The sequence below is a fragment of the Lactuca sativa genome, chromosome 5 (assembly GCF_002870075.4).
Source record: "Lactuca sativa cultivar Salinas chromosome 5, Lsat_Salinas_v11, whole genome shotgun sequence".
Lineage (NCBI taxonomy): Eukaryota > Viridiplantae > Streptophyta > Magnoliopsida > Asterales > Asteraceae > Lactuca > Lactuca sativa.
Window position 1 is genome coordinate 201,078,269 of NC_056627.2, and position 18,723 is coordinate 201,096,991.

Here is an 18,723-nt window from a genome sequence, read left to right on the forward strand (position 1 = left end):
TTCTACATTAACTTGCACACCCTCTCCTCCTTGTTGCAAAGCGACCATCGGCTTCGAAACACCCTTCATTTCACGAAGCAGGGCAATCGCCGGAAGAAGTTTGGTAGTAAGATGATTCCTGATAGTCAGCATCAAAGCAAGATCATTAGCATGAATGACATTGTTTAGTATACCCAGGACATCACCAGAACAGCTTCTAAAAACAGCATGTTCAACCTTCAACAATTCAATCTCTTTTTCTGTTTTTTCCAGCTGGACCTTCTGAGCCGCCATAGTAGTAGTCTGTCTAGCGAGTTCATCTCTCAGTTGTCGTTCAATGGCTAAATCAGCCACGAGTTTCTCTAACCGAGAGTCAATAGAGGAAATATGAGATGTATTCTCGGTTTGAAGATCAGCGCGAACTGCTTCAAATTTTGCTTGCTCTCCTTGAAGTGAGTGGGTTAGAGAGTCAACCGAAGCATTAACCGTGGTAGCATAGGAGCTGGCATGATCTTGAAGCGACTCTAAGAAAAGTTTAGATTCTTGAATAAGATCCTTAACATCCTTAGTAGCTTATTTACACTGGGAAGTAGAATCATCCACAGCAGCTGAGCACTTATCCATGGATTGGGTATATTGCTCCAAGGCTGTATCCATGAAGGCTTTCAGGATAACGTCAACAGGCTTCTGATAACACACAAGCAGCTTGTCAAGCTTCTCATGAGCACTATCAAGTTGGTCCTTAGTAACATGGGCAACATCATCATCTTCAGTCGGGAGCCGATAAGGACTATAGTAAGTGGAGTCATACTCAAAATCGTCACCTCCAAGAATCGGATTAGAGTCATCTGAAGCAATAGGTGTAATAGGTTTAGTAGTAACAGGAGATTTAATACCAGTAAATGCCCCCATATCAGATACATTGACATTCACCGGTGGATCGGTTATGGTTGAGGTAATAATAGGTGTTGTAGTGATTATAAGAGTAGTGTTAACAGGTGGTGGTGGAATCGGTGAAGAAATCGGTTGTGTTGTAGAAATTGGAGGTATTGGAGCAACCGATTCTGAAACAATAGATGGAGGAATAGGAGTAACCGAAACGGAAATAGTGACCCTCGATGGTGAATCTGGTGGAGTGGGTACCTTGGTATGGATGTCATCAGTTGGAGTTGGAGATCTAGGAGGTGTGTTTCCTCTCGGTGAGTCCTCAAGATGAGCTTCTTCTTCATCATCAGCCGATGTAGACATTCTTGCCATCTTTTTAATTTTCTTAGGATGAGCTGAAGATCCCACTTTCACTGATTTCCGCTTTTTGGATCCCTCCTTATCACCCTTCGTTGATTTGTCAACTTTTGAAGATGCACCCATTCCTGGATCAGCAGGCCTTTCTTCCTTCTTATTACCACGTTTAGAAGGTTTTTCCAAGGCTTCCAAATCTGCCTTCATCTCAGGCGTTAATTGGTGAGGACCAATAGGACTGAGTTTGCGATAAGCTTCCATAACTGTGTTGTTGAGTGGAACACAGCGAGACATTGTCTCAGGATGGAGCCAACATGATTGTATATGGATTAATCGGCGATAATCACCTTCTTAGTGTGAAAGGTGGCCATAGAGTATAACTAAACATCCTTCATCACCGGAATGTTTAGTGAAGATATGGCTCTTTGTGTAACAATCATCCAGAATCTTCCACAAGAAATCTCTGAATGCTTGGTCGAAGAATTGAGGCTTTGCACCACTTGAGACCAAAGCAATGACCCATAGTCTAGATTGAGGCCATTGTAAAGACCATACAGAATGGTCATGAAGCACCTGTTGGAACCATCTGACCCTGCTACTCTTTCACCCAAACCCTTGTGAAGTAGAGTTAATAACCCATTCTATTAGGGTGGTAGACACACTTTCTTGAACTTCGTAAAAGAAACAAGAACCTCAGTATAGCCCATCTCATAGAACATGGCAAAAAGCTGAGTTGTCGTAATAAAATCAGGAGAGATTACAGAGGCATCAACTGCAAGCTCTAACAACGAACATAATCGAACTTTTGAAATCGAAGTTTTGCGATTGAAGATCTGAAAGTAAATCCTATCCTTGTTCTTATCATATGAAGCATTTTAGTAAACCTTCGATAACAGAGACATCGGAACAGATTCCACCTGAGATAGTGCCAAAACCAGTGGGGAATACTTAAGGCATTCAACAACCTGGAGCATGTAGTGGTCGTACAAAAACGGATTCATATCAATGATCAAGTTTTGGTTGGGCTTGATCACAAGTAGGGAACATGAAGCAGATTGGTCATGGTGAGAAGATGAATCCGCCATTGTTTAATGAAAGAAGATGAACAGTTGAGAATCGCATGTTATATTCGAGAGATGGTGAAGAAGGTAAGAAAGGACAATGGGTGTGAGAAACCCTTTATATACCTTTGCCATGAGAGAGAAAGAATCTTCTATTATGATTACACGATCTCTGAACCGTCATTTGAAAAAGCGGGATTTGACAGCTTGGTTTCCCCAGATAAACGTCATCGCGCGTGTGGCTAGGAGCCGTTTCAAATTCACGCGCTCATTTTCGTCCTTATCTGTTAAAGTGGTTCAAATTCGTATCCACGCAATGCCTCGTCAACTGAATTTTCTACTTGCACAACACATAGGTCAATCAAAATGCACTTGAAAACGATCATTAGTATTGTGGAAAATTTTTTTTTTTAAAAATTTCGTGCAAGAGTGACAAAGATAAAGAAATAAATCAAACGTGTATAGGATGTGAGTGATGTCTTAAACCGACATAAAGCAGTTGATTCTGAGCACAAATCTCTTCCTTCAAAGTCAAGAGAGACTTGAAGTGCTTGCATGGTTCCCCGAAAAATTACGACCGAGTGTGTGTTAATAAACATCGAAAGGCTTCTTTTCAACTATCGGCTCTAAGAGTGGCTTATCTCCAACCGAACCTCGATACTTAATGTAAGACCGAAGCTCAGGCGAAGTACTTGTGAGACCAATGTGGTTTGTTGAACAAGTAGGTGAGATATGTGTATAAGTGGTTAGGAATTGAAATCTTAAAAATAAAACAAAACTGGACCTTTTGGGAAGAAACGCCTTGGTGTTGGACAATTTCATAAAGATCTCGCATAAAAAAAAGATTTCAACCGGTAACAAGTTAAATCTAGAATATGATAATCCATCGTTAATTCCTTATTGGTATTGGATTGTGGGTCTCACTCAGCATGTGGTATATGCAGCTAAGATCATCAACACAGATTTTGGGTAACCATAAACCTCAGTGGTAAAACCGAGAGTCTCAAGGGTTACGTTTGTGAACCGAAAGTAGATGAAGAATATTGATTAGGTGGTGAAAGAACCGAAAGTACCTCTGCTGTTAAAGAGTGACAAAGCAGTAAACTCTCAACTACTTTGAGAAGAGTAAGGTAGCTCGTGACGTGAGAGAATTTGGCCTGATTGGGTAGAAATGATAAGTATAGATCGAATCATTAAGGCCTCACTCAGAGTCTGTGAGGCTTCGGTCTACATGCAGCAACATGCTTCTAGGGACACCTAACTAGTTATATAATGAGAAATTTCATACCTTCCCTTGTTTTAAAAGCACGAACTTTCTATGTCTTAGAGACCAAAAAAAGTTAAGAAACCACACAAAAAGCAAAAAAAAAAAAAAAAAATTGGAATATTTATTAAAAAAACTTAAAAAAAATATTTTTGTGTTTTTGTGAAATTAAAGAATAAAATAAAAAAAACATAATAAAATTTAAAATAAATAAGAGGAAAATTGTGAACAAATTATACAACCAAAACTGACCTTTAGAGATTTTAAAGTGAGATAGACCGAGCGTTCAGCTAATGTTGGTTCCTTAAAAGTATGGAGCCGAAATAGACCGAGCGGTTAGCTTATATTGGTTCCCTAAAATTATGGAGCCGAAATAGACCGAGCGGTCGGCTTATATCGGTTCCCTAAAATTACGGAGCCGAAATAGACCGAGAATTCGGTTCAATTCGGTTCCTTAATTTTCATGAAACCAAAATAGACTGAGCCACGTTCTATTACACTTAGTTAACCTTTTATGTAGACGAAAGGTGTTTCGATACGGATTCTACTTTGATCATACCTAAGCTATGTAGTATTCTATGAAAACTCGTTTCAGGCAACGCCTTACTGAAAATATCGACAAGCTGATCTGATGATCGAACAAAGTGAACTTCCACATTTCCATCTTCAACATGGTCTTTGATGAAGTGGTATCTCAGTGCAATGTGTTTGGTCTTGGAGTGCTGCACTGGATTATGACATATCCTTATCGCACTTTCAGAATCACAGTAAAGTGGAATCTTCTTCATACTTAAACCATAATCTCTAAGCTGACTTTGTATCCATACCACTTGCGATGTACAGGATGCAGCTGCAATGTATTCAGCTTCGACTGTTAAAAGTGATACACATGTCTGCTTCTTTGACTGCCAGCTGACAAGCTTGCCATCAAGGAATTGGCATCCTCCTGTTGTGCTCTTTCGGTCCAATCCGCATCCACCAAGATCTGCGTCTGAAAATGCTTGAATAAAGAAACCAGATTTTGCTGGATACTAGAGACCGAGAGATGAGGTTCGCTTCACATAGCGAAAGATGTTCTTCACGGCTATCATATGAGATTCTCTTGGATTAGCTTGAAATCAGGCACAATAGCAGACTGAGAACATTATATCTAGTCTACTAGTCGTCAGATACATGAGAGATCCTATCATTTGACGATAGAGTGTCATGTCTACAGCCGGTTTATCCAAAGATGGCGTCAATTTCGTGTCAAACGCCATAGGAACCTTCACTTTCGAATATCCCTTCACTCCAAATTTTGTTAGCAAGTTCTTTGTGTAAGCCTCCTGATTTATAAATATACCTTCTGGTCCCTGTCTAATGTTCAGTCCAAGAAAAAAGTTAATCGGACCCATTGCACTCATTTCAAATTTAGTCTCCATCAACTTCTTGAATTCAGCTGTTAACCTAGGATTCGTGGAGCTGAAGATGATGTCATCGACATAGATTTGAACAATCATCAAGTGTTCGCCCTCTTTCTTACGAAAGAAGGTTGGGTCAACTGAACCTTGTTTAAACTTAGACATTTTAAGGAAACGAGTTAAGGTTTCATACCATGCTCTCGGTGCTTGCTTTAGACCATACACCTCTTTGTCTAGAACATAACAATGATCAGGATACTTTTCATTTATGAAACCAGGTGGCTATTCTACGTACACTGTCTCTTCCGGTTCTCCATTTAAGAAGGCGCACATCACGTCCATTTGAAAGACTTCGAAGTTTTTATGAGCAGCATAGGCAAGAAATATTCTCACTGATTCCAATCTAGCTATTGGAGCGAACGTCTCTTCATAGTCTATTCCCTCTTCTTGGCCGTATCCCTTCACCACCAGCCGAGCCTTGTTCCAAATGACGTTTCCCTCTTTATCCATCTTATTCCTGAATACCCATTTTAATCCGACCACAGAAGCGTCCTTAGGAATGGGAATCAATCTCCAAACACGATTTCTTTCGAACTCATGTAGTTCGTCTTGCATTGCCTGTACCCAATTGATACGATCAAGTGCATTATTGACCGTCTTTGGTTTGATTTTGGAGACAAATGAATTAGACATGCAAAATTCGACTTGAGAGAATAATGCAGTCTGCTTCGCTTTCATTTGAGAACGAGTAAGAACTTTTTCTGATGATTCACCAATGATCTGTGTTTTGGGGTGATCCCTTGTCCATTTAATCAGATGAGGATAATTCGGATCATAAGTTGGATCTAATTCTGCATTGACCTCTTCTTCGAGTTCCGATTCATCATCTTCGTCATTTGTATTGTTATTCTCCCCCTCAAATGGCAAAGTATATCCAACGTCAAGTTCATGTATTTCTTCCTCAGTTAGAGTGGGATGCTCGCCCTCGGTTGGAGATGGATTTTCCCCTGCTGCCGGATGCTCCCCCTCGGTTGGAGATGGATTTTCCCCTACTGTTGGATGCTCCCCCTCGACTTGAGCTTTGTTAGAAACAGAGGGTTGACTCTCGGCTGCTATTGGAGGATCAGTTTCAGCAGCATGTACAACTTCATCGATGATTTTCTACAGATGATCAACTTTGTTGTCGGCTGCATTTTCCTCCAAATTGATGGCCTTTTCTGTTTCATCAAATAACCTTGTGTATTCTTCAAACAAGTTGGAAATTAGAGTTGAGACCAGACCAGTTTCAGGGAAGATTTCTAGTGTAGTTCTGTCGGTTGATTGAATTTTCTTAACATAATTGTCATCAAAGGTAACATAGTAGGTTTCTTCGAGACGCTTGGATCGTTTGTTTAGAACCCTATATGCCTTTGAGGTCAGAGAATACCCAAGAAATATCCCTTCATCTGCTTTGATGTCAAAATTGTTTCGGTTCTCCATGGAGTTAAAAATGAAACATCTGGAATCGAACACATGAAAAAAATTTATGTTGGGCTTTCTATAGTTTAGGATCTCGTATGGGGTTAAGGTGAATCTCTTGTTGAGAAGGGATCGGTTCTGAGTGTAGCAAGCACATGTGATGGCATCAGCCCAGAAGTACAGAGCAAGTGAAGCAAAAGATAGCATCGTGCGGGCAGCTTCACATAGAGATCGGTTTCGCCTTTCAACGATTCTGTTTTGTTGTGGAGTGTAAGGAGCGGAGAAGTTGTGAGTAACTCCTCTTTCAGCCAAGTAGTCTTCAAACTCCTTATTTTTAAACTCAAGCCCATTATCGCTTCGAATGTTCCTTACAGTCTTTCGTAGTTGCACCTCGACCTGCTTGATGAATGCTTTCAACTTGGGAGTTGCTTTAGATTTCTGTTGAAGAAAGAAAATCCAGATGAAGCGAGAAAAATCATCTACAATAACAAGTATGAACTTACTACCACCGATGCTTTTGATAGCAGAAGGTCCACACAAGTCAATATGCAAAAGCTCAAGAGGTTCAATGATTTTTGTATTGATGCGCGTGGGATGACTGTTTCGGCTCTGCTTGCCCATCTCACATGCTGTGCAAAGGTGCTCCTTATCGAATTTCAGAGGAGGAAGACCTCGAACATGATCACCCAACACCAGTTTGTTGATGTCATTGAAGTTTAGATGCGAGAGTCGTCTATGCCATAACCAGCTTTCATCGGATTTTGCTTTAGCCAGTAGACATATCGTAGGTTTGCCCTTGACGGGGTTGAGATTGAGAGGATACATCTCTCCCTTGCGTTGAGATTTCAATAGAACTTTCTTCGTGCTCTTCTCAATGATTTCTAATCCCTTATCATCAAACGACACTTTCAGTCCAGTTCCAACCACTAGTTGCAAAACACTGATGAGGTTGTGCTGCAAACCTTCCACATACGCAACTTTTCTAATTGAGAATTCACCATTTGTTATCATACCATATCATTTTATTGTTCCAAATGAGTTGTTTCCATACTTCACACATCCACCATCTTTTAGGGACCGAAACTCCCTCAGCTATTCCTTCCTTCCTGTCATGTGACGTGAGCAGCCACTATTAATATAGCATTCGTCGTCGAACTGCTCGTCACTTAACACCTGAAAATTTAAGCAGATTTAGGAACCCAAAGTTTATTGGGCCCTGGTAAGTTTTTCATAGAAAAGGGAATAACAACAGCAAGATCAACCAAATATGTTCTTTTAACTAAAGTGGTTTCATTTTTGCGTTTGATGGTGTACACCTTTATTTTATTTTTATCTTGTTTAATTTGAGGTGTATTAGATGGTGTTTTGTTAGCAGGAATTTTCTTTGGATTCCTAGTTTCAGCTAACTTTTTCGTATTGATGTTATCTGTCTCAGAGTCAAGCTTTCCTTTTCCTTTAACATCTTTCAAGGATTGTTTCTTGTGTGTTTGGCGAGAATGACCGAAATAGGATTTTCTGCTCTTATCCTTGGGTTTTGAACCGTGACAGGAGGTTCGGCTCTGGGATTTGAAGTTAGGATCAAAATTGGGATGTTGGTTATGAACTTTGGTATTTTGAGGACTGAAACTGGAGGTTCGGTTCTTAGAGTGAAAGGAATTTGGACCGAAACTTGGCCTTTGGTTCAACTGACTGCCTGCCTTGTATGATTGATTACCAGCTTGAGCATCCTTCTTGATTTGGACAAAGTCAGGATTTTGAGACTTCCAAAACTGTTTTCTCTCATACAAGTTTTTCATGTACCTTTGATTTCTTTGGCGTTTTTGATCGGCTAGTTGTTTTTGAGATTTATGGATATTGAAGTTTGGTTTTGGCTTTGGATTTTCCTTATGAGTCACGGCTGGATGGGACTTCTTCTTGGGTTCTTCTGGTATCTCTTTCGTTTCACTTGTGCTTGGTTTGGCGAAACTTGAGGGTTTGTTAATGGGTTCTGAAATGTATCTACCTTTCACCCTTCATGATGTTTGCTCTGACAAGCCAACAGTTTCGTCTGCATTATCAATAGGAGCTGACCGGAAGAAATCGTCACAACCTCCAACGTTGTCTTGATCTACCAAAATTTTCAGTTCCGCTGTTTGTCTTTCAAATACTCCTTTAATAGCATAGACTTGATTTGGAACCGTTTGTACCTTTTGGTACACCACTGCCTTTTCTTTGAGTTTCTTCAACTTGTTATCTAACAAGCGAGCATATTCAACCGATTTTTCAGATATAAGCAATTTTTTAGTATCAGTTTTGCTCCTCATAAACTCTAAGCAATCGATTACGTCCTCCACAGAGATCTCGCTCATCTCACTTTCATCATCAAACTCATATGTACTCTCAATATTCATCTTATGTTCGGTCATCAATTTGGCATTTAATGAGTCAAATGATTTTAAGGTCTCGGTTTTAATTTTTAACTTATCATTTTCATCTAAGATTAGTTTTAACATGCATTTACGTTCCTTAGAATCAATGAAAGTTTCAACTTTTTCCAAGCCTATTTTATAAGGAATGGAAGTTTCTTCCGAGGACATGATTGATTCACATTCAACAATGACCTCATTCTCCTTAAACTCAAGGAAGGGCAAGATCATTTTATGAATCTTTTTCCCTATTTCACAATCTAAATGCAATTGCGTGATATTAGCATATAAACGTTTAGCAATCAAGCAAAAAACATTACGTTGTTTCAAAAATCTCAACTTGTCTCGTTGCAAATAAATTATTTCATCCCTAGACCTAACTAACTCCTGCTCCTTTAGCTCAATCCATATTCCACTCTCCTCACTCTTTGTTGACAACCTGCTAATTTGGTCGGTTAGGTTAGAATTTGTTAAGCGAGTTTGCATGAGACTTCCGCTTAGATTATTAAATTTGAATTTTAGTTCATTTAATTCCCTTTCATAATCAATTTCCGGAATTTTAAGAGATTCAAGAAGGGATTTTATGATCAAACGATCGCAATCGTTGATCTTTTCACTGACAGGCTTGGCTGCAAAACATTTGTCTTCATGTAGATTTGGTTACTCATGCTCATTCTCGGTTGTAACTCCAACCGTCACCATCAGGCATCTTCCTGTCACTTTCTCATCTTCTTGTCTCGTCACAAAAGCTCTACTATGTGTTGGCCTTCTCACCTCTTCATCCTTTGAATCTGTGGACCACACTTCAACCCCGCCAAATTCGTCATCAATCACCTTTTCTTGAACAATCAAGGCGTTCATTGGACCAGCACTAGTTTTCTTCTTCTTTATCTCTTCAAGCTTTCTCATATGATAAGTTTCATCATCTTCACTCCCTCTTCTCTCGGCTAACTTTTTCAACATGCAATCCTTGGCAAAATGATTCTTGCCGTGACAATAATTGCAATCATACCCCGAGTCACCTACCAGTTTGCTCTCCTTCTTTTCATCGTCCTGCTGAGATGTATTCTTATACTCTTCCTTTACCTTTTCTGAACTATAGCTTCCTTGCCAGTTTTGGTTCTTACTGACACGGAATTTCTTCCGAGCAAACTTCTTTGGATTCGACATCGTCATCGCATACTCGTCACTCGTAAGATCACACTCTGACATGTCATCTTCCTCTTCCTCTTCAATCACATTTTTGTTCTTCGAGACAAGAGCAAGTGAGACGACACCAGAGATCAACTTCGCTTCTTTTGATACTATGCTTTCATGTGACTTTAGAATTCCCATAAGTTTTGCTAGGGAATAAGCTTTGAATTGTTCATGCGCTTTTACAGTTGAGACAACCGCCATCCACTCGGGTCTTAAACCGTTCAAGAAGGTGACTTTCTGTTCAACACCCTTCCTTTCAATACCATGCTTTGTCATCTTGCTGAGCAGATGATTGTAGCGATCAAACATCTGAAGCCAGGTTTCTTCAGGTTTTTGTACAAACGCTCCAAACTCAGAGAGAAGCAGAGTTTGAATAGAGTGCTCTAGATCCTCGTCGATTGAATATAGTTCTTTCAACCTGTCCCATATCTCCTTAGCTGTAGTGCATGAACTCACTAACCGGAAGGTGTTAGCTTGTAAAGCGAATCTGATCATTCTTAACGCCTTGACATTGCACCTCAGTTTATCTTTTTCGTTCTGAGGAATCTTATCCTCGTCTGCTATCAGTTTGTTATACTCCTTTTGGGTTTTCACAGTTGTATTCGTTCCAGAGTGAACAAATGGACCCAACGTGAAAACTTCCCAGATGAGATACCCGTTGTCATCAGATTCAACCACATAATCTTCAAAGTGATGCGCCCATACTTCATAATCCTGCGTGTAAAGAATGGGTACTCTTGTAGTTGATCCAATGTTGTTGGAGATGTTGATGGGATTAGATTGTACGCCGTCTTGAGACATGATGAGCCTTCCTTGAAACTGTTAGAGTCTGACCTGTAAACTTAAGAATAGGGTTTTATCAAAAACAGTAGTTTCCGTCAATAAGAAAACGATGGCTGATATATATTTGATAAAAGTGGAAACCCTATAGTATTCTTCAAACAGAAGGAATGCGTATTTGTTACACAGTCTCGTGCTCTGATACCAATTGTTGGAATTAAAATTCTAGTAGGATCGATATGTTCTAAACAGTGAATAAAGCAATAAGAACAAGACACAGGAATGGCTCAAACAATGTTGAATGAATAAACATCAACACCCCAGAAGAGCTCGATGAAGAACTTCGACTGTAGAGGTGTTTTAGGGTTACAGAACGATAATCAAAGTAATAGAATCAAGAAAATATCTAATGAATACATGCATGCACTATATATACTACATAACCCTAACAAAACACGGATGGACAGGCCCAATCCGGTAAATACAAACAAAGCCCATGACGCAACATATTTATCCTACAATCTCCCCATTTGCGTCCATGGAACCGAAAGCTCAGTTCAGTTGAGCAACTGAAGACTTCTTAACAGTTTTGAACAGCTTCGATATAATGGCTAGAAGAGCGTGACGAAATGTAATATACCACCGAAGCATGTCTATGAAGTTCTTCTTATCAGACTCACTATTCTTCTTGCACCGATGAATAATGTTGATGATGTGCTCCAAGCAATCGGTTGAGAACAGATGCTTATCCACAAGAGCAAATAAAAACCTGCTATGTTCGGCTCTTGTGAACATGACCGTTAGATGTGTAGGATCAATTTGACTCATTGTCATTTTATTCGCATCTCCCGGTTTCGGAGTTGGCTTCACAATCGGTTCTTGTTCATGACAGTGGCAATCTCTTGGTCCATCTTAGCCACTTTGTAAATATACGACCCCAACATCCTCTTTAAATGATTCAGGATTGGTTCATACTCCTTTGCATTTGTAAGAAAAATGTTGTATAACAAAATCCAATCATGAGGATTCAAGTTTGGGAGATCTGCAAGGGAAATTATAGAGACCGAGTTGTCCGAACCTCGAGTAATTCTGAAACGAACATTGACAAACTTCCCTGCAGGCGTAGGCTTCAGCACTTTGACTGACGTGATCTTCTGTGCACTCCACATCAAGTACTGAGGTTGACCGAACTACAGATAAAAATCTATAAGTTCTCGATCAATCTGAGAATGAGGCGAAGGGGCTTCAGCAGTAGAATCAAAGCAGTGAAAAACAAACGCCTTCCTCGTCATAGGCATATCGAATTGAGAATCCCTCGTGTTTTCAATAACAATGAAGCCACTTGTTCCAACCAGAAAACACTTGGGAATTCAATCGCCACTTTTATCATCTTTCCCCTAGTCAATATGGGAAAAGGGCCATTTTACATCCAAGAGCATCATGCTCTTCTTTCCTCTTCCTTTCCTTCTCATTTTCTTCCTTCACAATCCTCTGAGTTTCATTTAACTCTTGATCTCTTTTCTTTCCTTTGAGTATGTCGGTTATTGTTTTCTGGTCTTCATCACTATCATCATTGGATGGACCCTTCTTTTAAATAAAATTAGAACCCGAAGCTTCATTACCCTTCGGTTCAGGTTTGATCACAACTTTCGGTTGAACAGGAGGTTGACCAGACGACTTTTATACATTAACTTGCACACCCTCTCCCCCTTGTTGCGAAGCGCCATCGGCTTCGAAACACCCTTTATTTCACGAAGCAGGGCAATCGCCAGAAGAAGTTTGGTAGTAAGATGATTCCTGATAGTCAGCGTCAAAGCAAGATCATGAGCATGAAGGACATTGTTCAGTATACCCAGGACATCACCAGAACAGCTTCCAAGAACAACACGTTCAACCTTCAACAATTCAATCTCTTTTTCTGTTTTTCCCAGCTGGACCTTCTGAGCCGCCATAGTAGCAGTCTGTCTAGCGAGTTCATCTCTCAGTTGTCGTTCAATGGCTAAATCAGCCACAAGTTTCTCTAACCGAGAGTCAATAGAGGAAATATGAGATGTATTCTCAATTTGAAGATCAGCGCGAACTGCTTCAAATTTTGCTTGCTCTCCTTGAAGTGAGTGGGTTAGAGAGTCAACCGAAGCATTAACCATGGTAGCGTTGGAGTTGGCTTGATCCTGAAGCGACTCTAAGAAAAGTTTAGATTCTTGAATAAGATCCTTAACATCCTTAGTAGTTTGTTTACACTGGGAAGTAGAATCATCCACAGCAGCTGAGCACTTATCCATGGATTGGGTTTATTGCTCCAAGGCTGTATCCATGAAGGCTTTGAGGATAACGTCAACAGGCTTATGATAACACTCAAGCAGCTTGTCAAGCTTCTCATGAGCACTATCAAGTTGGTCCTTAGTAATAGGGGCAACATCATCATCTTCAGTCGGGAGCCGATAAGGACTATAGTAAGTTGAGTCATACTCAAAATCAGCACCTCCAAGAATCGGATTGTTGTCATCTGAAGCAGTAGGTGTAATAGGTTTAGTAGTAACAGGAGGTTTAGTACCAGTAAATGCCCCCGTATATGATACATTGACATTCACCGGTGGATCGGTTATGGTAGAGGTAATAATAGGTGTTGTAGTGATTATAGGAGTAGTGTTAACAGGTGGTGGTGGAATCGGTGAAGAAATCGGTTGTGTTGTAGAAATTGGAGGTATTGGAGCAACCGAAACGGAAATAGTGACCCTCGGTGGTGAATCAAGTGGAGTGGGTACCTTGGTATGGAGGTCATCAGTTGGAGTTGGAGATATAGGAGGTGTGTTTCCTCTCGGTGAGTCCTCAAGATGAGCTTTCTTCTTCATCATCAGCCGATGTAGACCTTCTTGCCATCTTTTTAATTTTCTTAGGATGAGCTGAAGATCCCTCTTTCTCTGATTTCCGCTTTTTGGATCCCTGCTTATCACCCTTCGTTGATTTGTCAACTTTTGAAGATGCCCCATTCCTGGATCAGCAGGTTGTTCTTCCTTCTTATTACCACATTTAGAAGGTTTTTCCACGGCTTCCAAAGCTGCCTCCATCTCAGGCATTAATTGGCAAGGAGCAATAGGACTGAGTTTGCGATAAGCTTCCATAACTGTGCTGTTGAGTAGAACACAGCGAGACATTGTCTCAGGGATGGAGCCAACATGATTGTATCTGGATTAATCGGCGATAATCACCTTCTTAGTGTGAAAAGTGGCCACAGAGGATAACAAAACATCCTTCATCACCGGAATGTTTAGTGAAGATATGGCTCTTTGCGTAACAATCGTCCAGAATCTTCCACAAGAAATCTCTGAATGCTTGGTCGAAAAATTGAGGCTTTGCACCACTTGAGACCAAAGCAATGACACATAGTCTAGATTGAGGCCATTGTAAAGACCATACAGAATGGTCATGAAGCACCTGTTGGAACCATCTGACCCTGCTACTCTTTCACCCAAACCCTTGTGAAGTAGAGTTAATAACCCATTCTATTGGGGTGGTAGACACACTTTCTTGAACTTCGTAAAAGAAACAAGAACCTCAGTATAGCCCATCTCATAGAACATGGCAAAAAGCTGAGTTGTCGTAATAAAATCAGGAGAGATTACAGAGGCATCAACTGCAAGCTCTAACAACGAACATAATCGAACTTTTGAAATCGAAGTTTTGCGATTGAAGATCTGAAAGTAAATCCTATCCTTGTTCTTATCATATGAAGCATTTGAGTAAACCTTCGATAACAGAGACATCGGAACAGATTCCACCTGAGATAGTGCCAAAACCAGTGGGGAATACTTAAGGCATTCAACAACCTGGAGCATGTAGTGGTCGTACAAAAACGGATTCATATCAATGATCAAGTTTTGGTTGGGCTTGATCACAAGTAGGGAACATGAAGCAGATTGGTCATGGTGAGAAGATGAATCCGCCATTGTTTAATGAAAGAAGATGAACAGTTGAGAATCGCATGTTATATTCGAGAGATGGTGAAGAAGGTAAGAAAGGACAATGGGTGTGAGAAACCCTTTATATACCTTTGCCATGAGAGAGAAAGAATCTTCTATTATGATTACACGATCTCTGAATCGTCATTTGAAAAAGCGGGATTTGACAGCTTGGTTTCCCCAGATAAACGTCATCGCGCGTGTGGCTAGGAGCCGTTTCAAATTCACGCGCCCATTTTCGTCCTTATCTGTTAAAGTGGTTCAAATTCGTATCCATGCAATGCCTCGTCAACAGAATTTTCTGCTTGCACAACACATAGGTCAATCAAAATGCACTTCAAAACGATCATTAGTATTGTGGAAAATTTTTTTTTAAAATTTCGTGCAAGAGTGACAAAGATAAAGAAATAAATCAAACGTGTATAGGATGTGAGTGATGTCTTAAACCGACATAAAGCAGTTGATTCTGAGCACAAATCTCTTCCTTCAAAGTCAAGAGAGACTTGAAGTGCTTGCATGGTTCCCCGAAAAATTACGACCGAGTGTGTGTTAATAAACATCGAAAGGCTTCTTTTCAACTATCGGCTCTAAGAGTGGCTTATCTCCAACCGAACCTCGATACTTAATGTAAGACCGAATCTCAGACGAAGTACTTGTGAGACCAATGTGGTTTGTTGAACAAGTAGGTGAGATATGTGTATAAGTGGTTAGGAATTGAAATCTTAAAAATAAAACAAAACTGGACCTTTTGGGAAGAAACGCCTTGGTGTTGGACAATTTCATAAAGATCTCGCATAAAAAAAAGATTTCAACCGGTAACAAGTTAAATCTAGAATATGATAATCCATCGTTAATTCCTTATTGGTATTGGATTGTGGGTCTCACTCAGCATGTGGTATATGCAGCTAAGATCATCAACACAGATTTTGGGTAACCATAAACCTCAGTGGTAAAACCGAGAGTCTCAAGGGTTACGTTTGTGAACCGAAAGTAGATGAAGAATATTGATTAGGTGGTGAAAAAACCGAAAGTACCTCTGCTGTTAAAGAGTGACAAAGCAGTAAACTCTCAACTACTTTGAGAAGAGTAAGGTAGCTCGTGACGTGAGAGAATTTGGCCTGATTGGGTAGAAATGATAAGTATAGATCGAATCATTAAGGCCTCACTCAGAGTCTGTGAGGCTTCGGTCTACATGCAGCAACATGCTTCTAGGGACACCTAACTAGTTATATAATGAGAAATTTCATACCTTCCCTTGTTTTAAAAGCACGAACTTTCTATGTCTTAGAGACCAAAAAAAGTTAAGAAACCACACAAAAAGCAAAAAAAAAAAAAAAAAAAAATTGGAATATTTATTAAAAAAACTTAAAAAAAATATTTTTGTGTTTTTGTGAAATTAAAGAATAAAATAAAAAAAACATAATAAAATTTAAAATAAATAAGAGGAAAATTGTGAACAAATTATACAACCAAAACTGACCTTTAGAGATTTTAAAGTGAGATAGACCGAGCGTTCAGCTAATGTTGGTTCCTTAAAAGTATGGAGCCGAAATAGACCGAGCGGTCAGCTTATATTGGTTCCCTAAAATTATGGAGCCGAAATAGACCGAGCGGTCGGCTTATATCGGTTCCCTAAAATTACGGAGCCGAAATAGACCGAGAATTCGGTTCAATTCGGTTCCTTAATTTTCATGAAACCAAAATAGACTGAGCCACGTTCTATTACACTTAGTTAACCTTTTATGTAGACGAAAGGTGTTTCGATACGGATTCTACTTTGATCATACCTAAGCTATGTAGTATTCTATGAAAACTCGTTTCAGGCAACGCCTTACTGAAAATATCGACAAGCTGATCTGATGATCGAACAAAGTGAACTTCCACATTTCCATCTTCAACATGGTCTTTGATGAAGTGGTATCTCAGTGCAATGTGTTTGGTCTTGGAGTGCTGCACTGGATTATGACATATCCTTATCGCACTTTCAGAATCACAGTAAAGTGGAATCTTCTTCATACTTAAACCATAATCTCTAAGCTGACTTTGTATCCATACCACTTGCGATGTACAGGATGCAGCTGCAATGTATTCAGCTTCGACTGTTAAAAGTGATACACATGTCTGCTTCTTTGACTGCCAGCTGACAAGCTTGCCATCAAGGAATTGGCATCCTCCTGTTGTGCTCTTTCGGTCCAATCCGCATCCACCAAGATCTGCGTCTGAAAATGCTTGAATAAAGAAACCAGATTTTGCTGGATACTAGAGACCGAGAGATGAGGTTCGCTTCACATAGCGAAAGATGTTCTTCACGGCTATCATATGAGATTCTCTTGGATTAGCTTGAAATCAGGCACAATAGCAGACTGAGAACATTATATCTAGTCTACTAGTCGTCAGATACATGAGAGATCCTATCATTTGACGATAGAGTGTCATGTCTACAGCCGGTTTATCCAGAGATGGCGTCAATTTCGTGTCAAACGCCATAGGAACCTTCACTTTCGAATATCCCTTCACTCCAAATTTTGTTAGCAAGTTCTTTGTGTAAGCCTCCTGATTTATAAATATACCTTCTGGTCCCTGTCTAATGTTCAGTCCAAGAAAAAAGTTAATCGGACCCATTGCACTCATTTCAAATTTAGTCTCCATCAACTTCTTGAATTCAGCTGTTAACCTAGGATTCGTGGAGCTGAAGATGATGTCATCGACATAGATTTGAACAATCATCAAGTGTTCGCCCTCTTTCTTACGAAAGAAGGTTGGGTCAACTGAACCTTGTTTAAACTTAGACATTTTAAGGAAACGAGTTAAGGTTTCATACCATGCTCTCGGTGCTTGCTTTAGACGATACACCTCTTTGTCTAGAACATAGCAATGATCAGGATACTTTTCATTTATGAAACCAGGTGGCTATTCTACGTACACTGTCTCTTCCGGTTCTCCATTTAAGAAGGCGCACATCACGTCCATTTGAAAGACTTCGAAGTTTTTATGAGCAGCATAGGCAAGAAATATTCTCACTGATTCCAATCTAGCTATTGGAGCGAACGTCTCTTCATAGTCTATTCCCTCTTCTTGGCCGTATCCCTTCACCACCAGCCGAGCCTTGTTCCAAATGACGTTTCCCTCTTTATCCATCTTATTCCTGAATACCCATTTTAATCCGACCACAGAAGCGTCCTTAGGAATGGGAATCAATCTCCAAACACGATTTCTTTCGAACTCATGTAGTTCGTCTTGCATTGCCTGTACCCAATTGATACGATCAAGTGCATTATTGACCGTCTTTGGTTTGATTTTGGAGACAAATGAATTAGACATGCAAAATTCGACTTGAGAGAATAATGCAGTCTGCTTCGCTTTCATTTGAGAACGAGTAAGAACTTTTTCTGATGATTCACCAATGATCTGTGTTTTGGGGTGATCCCTTGTCCATTTAATCAGATGAGGATAATTCGGATCATAAGTTGGATCTAATTCTGCATTGACCTCTTCTTCGAGTTCCGATTCATCATCTTCGTCATTTGTATTGTTATTCTCCCCCTCAAATGGCAAAGTATATCCAACGTCAAGTTCATGTATTTCTTCCTCAGTTAGAGTGGGATGCTCGCCCTCGGTTGGAGATGGATTTTCCCCTGCTGCCGGATGCTCCCCCTCGGTTGGAGATGGATTTTCCCCTACTGTTGGATGCTCCCCCTCGACTTGAGCTTTGTTAGAAACAGAGGGTTGACTCTCGGCTGCTATTGGAGGATCAGTTTCAGCAGCATGTACAACTTCATCGATGATTTTCTACAGATGATCAACTTTGTTGTCGGCTGCATTTTCCTCCAAATTGATGGCCTTTTCTGTTTCATCAAATAACCTTGTGTATTCTTCAAACAAGTTGGAAATTAGAGTTGAGACCAGACCAGTTTCAGGGAAGATTTCTAGTGTAGTTCTGTCGGTTGATTGAATTTTCTTAACATAATTGTCATCAAAGGT

The 18,723-nt window shown here is 40.0% G+C and overlaps 1 protein-coding gene across 1 annotated transcript; it reads right to left on the reverse strand.

The window, feature by feature from the left end:
* Positions 1 to 13,074: 13,074 nt before the first annotated feature.
* LOC111919909 (uncharacterized) lies at positions 13,075 to 13,938 on the reverse strand. The gene has a single exon (XM_023915463.1). The coding sequence runs from the start codon at positions 13,936 to 13,938 to the stop codon at positions 13,075 to 13,077; it is 864 nt and encodes a 287-aa protein (XP_023771231.1).
* Between the last annotated feature and the right edge of the window lie 4,785 nt (positions 13,939 to 18,723).